Source organism: Lytechinus variegatus, chromosome 1 (assembly GCF_018143015.1).
Source record: "Lytechinus variegatus isolate NC3 chromosome 1, Lvar_3.0, whole genome shotgun sequence".
Lineage (NCBI taxonomy): Eukaryota > Metazoa > Echinodermata > Echinoidea > Temnopleuroida > Toxopneustidae > Lytechinus > Lytechinus variegatus.
The window spans coordinates 71,967,648-71,971,830 of record NC_054740.1 but is presented as its reverse complement, the minus strand read 5'-3'; the positions used below and the strand labels follow the sequence as shown (position 1 = coordinate 71,971,830).

The following is a 4,183-nucleotide window of genomic DNA, read 5'->3' as shown; positions in this document are numbered from 1 at the left end:
TCTCTCTCTCTCTCTCTTATCTTTCTCCACCTTCCACCCATCTCACTCGTTCTCTGTCTCGCGTTTTGCGCGAGTGGTTTCGTCATCCTATGACGAAGTATGACGTGCAATCTAATGGGGTGGACCGAAAAGTATTTTACCAGTACAATATAAAAGGAAACTATGTAGAGCATTCAAAATACATTTTATCAATTTCTCATTGGAGACTGAATGCTGACGAGGTGACAGCGTCCTGGATCTGAAACTAATCTTCATCACATCATTTACCATTTTTGTCTCGCGTATCACCAATCTGTATAGGTAAAAGGATTTTTCACTTCTCCGATATATTAGTTATTTTACATTTTATCGCTTTGTTCGTTTGCTTGCTTGCCTTTATTTATGCATTCAAATAATTGTACAATACGTGTATGCAAATCATAAAGGATGAAGTCGTTATATATATACTACAAAAGAAAGATGTAGAGTACATTCCGTAATTTTCTTGAGAGAAATGTGTGATTGATAAATGTAGGACATAGCCATTGGAGCTTGAAATTGTTGAACCTCGGAGTAATTTGTCAATCTCATTTCCGAGTCTAACTTCTAAAGTTTATTTTGCTATGATAATGGTGATTGGTGTAATTAGAACCCGGTGATTGTAATATAAATTAGTTTATAGACTCACATTTTATTGAACAGTATACATGTTTTAATTATCCATGGTCGACAATTCACCACGCGTTTACCCTTTGATATCTACGTTCTTAAATTGATTTTATAACCCGAAGACACTCGAATTTGAAAGGGGTTGGGGTGCTTGGGAACTGAAATTAAACATGTGAGAAAAAAAATGACATAGTTTGGGCTTTCCGTAATTTTATCAGAGTTTATAGTTAAACCCGGCTTTAGAAAACGGGCCATAGACATCCCGCCGCCAACATCGTCTTGTTTGGATGTTGCTCTAGATTGATTATATTTTTTTCACTTTTGTTTACCCATTCCTTGTAGACGAAACCCTCAACAAAAGCAAAGCGAGCAAGTACATGGCGGAGAAAAGTGTAATTATGGGAAGCAGTGAAACCAATGCCAGCCCAGTACCGAGGAAGGTCCTACGTTCAGGCCGGAACAATAGGTGTTTCGATCAACATGTACCAACAATCACAATCACTCCGGCAGTGTTTGTACATAGTGGGCGTGACGTGCCATCATGCATTTCTGATTGCAAATGGCTCCAGGACTGTTACTACACGAGTCTAGGGATATCCCAAACCATTACTCAAGAATCTGATTCTGAAATAAGTCCCGTAGATCCCCAAGAAGATGGCAATCTGCTCAAAGCGCAAAACGGTGGCTTCAAGATAATTAATCCTAGTCGTCGAGAGGGAAATAAACTTGACTTAATGAGAACGAAATCCACGCCCACATCCATTTTCAATTCATCATCCCCTCCGTCCAGAGACAGGCAGCAGATTCAAGGTTGGTCGAAGGGCCCTGGTAGACAGGGCTTTCTGTGTTCGGAATCAGATTCTTGTTTGTATTCGACATCACTGCAAAAACGAAGTAAATGTGGAACATTGGAAAGGGTCGCTGCCGCCGATCAACCCCTTGTGTTTCACTCTCACGTCCCTGCTGGGAGTAAGGAGCAACGTTATCTTTCAAACAAGCTCTGCGACGAGTCCTACAACGCCATGAACGCGGTGGATTCCAAGACGTCGCCTACGATGAAATCGAACGTAAAATTGGCATGGACCTCACCCAATTAGAACTTGGATGGATCTCAAAAGATCGGACAGGATTTCGAAATTGGGCAACTAGGACGTTACCAGCGACAACCTATGACGTTACCACCATGACCAAGCCAGAAGGACTCCGTATACCGTCCCGCGACTGTCCATCGCCCAATTTGATTAGACCCATTAGTTCTTATAGTCAACAAGGGAATAATATTGATAATAACAATAATGATAATGACGTTGATAATGATATCATTAATAATAACATCAACAATAAAATATTCATCATAATAACATTAGTAATAATAATAATAATGTCAATAATACGACGAATGATAATTATATTCATGGTAATGATAATATTGATAATGATACTGATAATATGCATTTTACATAGCGCCATTTCTTAGGCGCATTGTTATCTGGATATTATCTCGAGTTGCCGATTCCCGACCAGCGCTCAGTACACCGGGATGTTCTATTTATGGAGTATGCTGTTTCATTTTATCCTGAAATTGATTTTGGGGTGGGGTGCGTGGCTGCCTTTCTCATCACCTGGTCTGCCCCATCAAGTTTCGAGAGATTGCTACCATAATTTGATTTGACACCTACAATCATCTCTTGCCAACGGAGGATGGCGTTGGTTATTTGCAGAATATAATTATATACATATATATAGGAAGACCATCAGAAGCGACGATGGTACGAAATACGAAATGGACTGTTTTCTTTCATTCCCTACTACCACCCAATACGGTATTCATGGGGGTATATATCTGCGCACCTAAAAATGTTACTTACAATAGAACATTAATTTCTTTCGAAATCCACAAAATTTTCATTTGATATATTGTTCCTCATATTCTTTAGAGTACGTGTGCCAAAATTTCTCATGAAAAACGAGAGAAATGATATAATATGATTTTCTTGAAAAATAAAACCACATGAAATTTGTGAAGCACCCATGCATTGTGATCGAGGTTAATCCCATAATTTATAGACCCGTTGGTGAATTTGTCTTTCAGCGCTTTGTTTCACCAAACAGACTTTAAATAACTCTATAACTTAACTCGCTCGCTCTCTCCTTAAAAAAGGGGTAGTTCACTCTGATTATACACTAGTTTTAACAAGAGGAAAAATACAGAAAAAAATTATAGGGAGACTTTAATATTTGTTATACGGTTCCTTAAGAATTATATGAATCACAAAACCAACAAACCAATTAATACTTGAATAATCAATTAATATCTCTATTTGCATTGTACAGTACTTAAAGAACATATAAGGCATTTTGTATTTAATCCCAACGGTATTGTAAGTCTATATTTCAGTTTGTAATTTTGTAAACCCGATGTGAAAGGAATTTCCTACGAAGGACAATGAATGCTATCAATTCAATTCATTTTATTGAATGACAGACAAAATAATGTTGTGCAAGAAGTGGTTGGACTGTCTACTCTCTTCGAGTTGGACTATGATACACGAGGAGGCCCATTTTGACCAAGATGTTGGCCTAGTTCTTCAAACTAACAGTGAAAGGTTATACGGGAATAAATCAGAGGCGCCGGGAGGGTAGATGGGCTACTAATTGTGAATCGTTGTTTTCATGGCGCCCCCAATTTGTTTGTTTGCTTCTTATAAATTGCGTCCAGCAAGCCGCGAACCAGTCTCTAATTTCAGCCATCTTTTTCTAGTTGGGAGGCATGAACTTACATTCGGGCTCTCCTTTTCTCTATGCTCTGTGCTTACTAACTAACCGATGTGGGAGCCAACCATGCACATGTACGACATTTAATTCTAGCAGTGGCGGATCCAAGTCGCACATCCGGTCCTTGCCCCCCCCCCCCACCCCTTGAGAGCCATAATTCAGATTTTCAATGTAAATATGCCGTTCTCACACCAGTGTGCCCCCTTGAAAGTCACAACATACATTTTTATCGGGATATGACGGTCATACACAAGTGAAAACCTTTTTTTTGCTTGTCAATGCTTGTCAAATTTTTCCTCGGGAAAATGTGCCCCCCCCCCTTGGACAATTCGGGTTCCGCCCCTGAATTCTAGGATATAACCTCTTTTTTTCTTTTTCTTCAATTTGTATTGATCAAAATAACAAACACTTATTATAAAAGAAATATTAATATCCTTACGAAATCGTTTGAAAAAGCGGCATGATTGTTAAAACAGATATAAGACCAAGGTCATGTTGTTTTCAAGCAGAAAGAAAAAGATATCAAATTTAGAAATAAAAATACATTGTGAAACGCTTCAGAATGTAAATGAGGTTAAATATCTAGGAGTTGTTGTAAACCAGCATAGTGACTGGTCTCATGTCAACGAGGTTAGAAAAATAACTTATTCTATCCATTCTATTAAAAGAATTAAACAGTGCCTGAATGAAGTATCTTTAAAACAATTGTATTATACATTAATCATTCCCCACATTGATTATTGCAGTACAGTCTGGGCGT

General features: G+C 38.3%; 1 protein-coding gene across 1 annotated transcript; it reads left to right on the top strand.

Annotated features, from left to right (window-relative positions):
- The first annotated feature begins 211 nt into the window (after positions 1–211).
- Positions 212–1,932, top strand: LOC121406532. The gene is made up of 2 exons (XM_041597544.1): positions 212–300; positions 991–1,932. Exon 2 carries the CDS (start codon positions 1,026–1,028, stop codon positions 1,743–1,745), a length of 720 nt encoding a protein of 239 aa, XP_041453478.1. The 5' UTR covers positions 212–300; positions 991–1,025; the 3' UTR covers positions 1,746–1,932.
- The last annotated feature ends 2,251 nt before the right edge of the window (positions 1,933–4,183 follow it).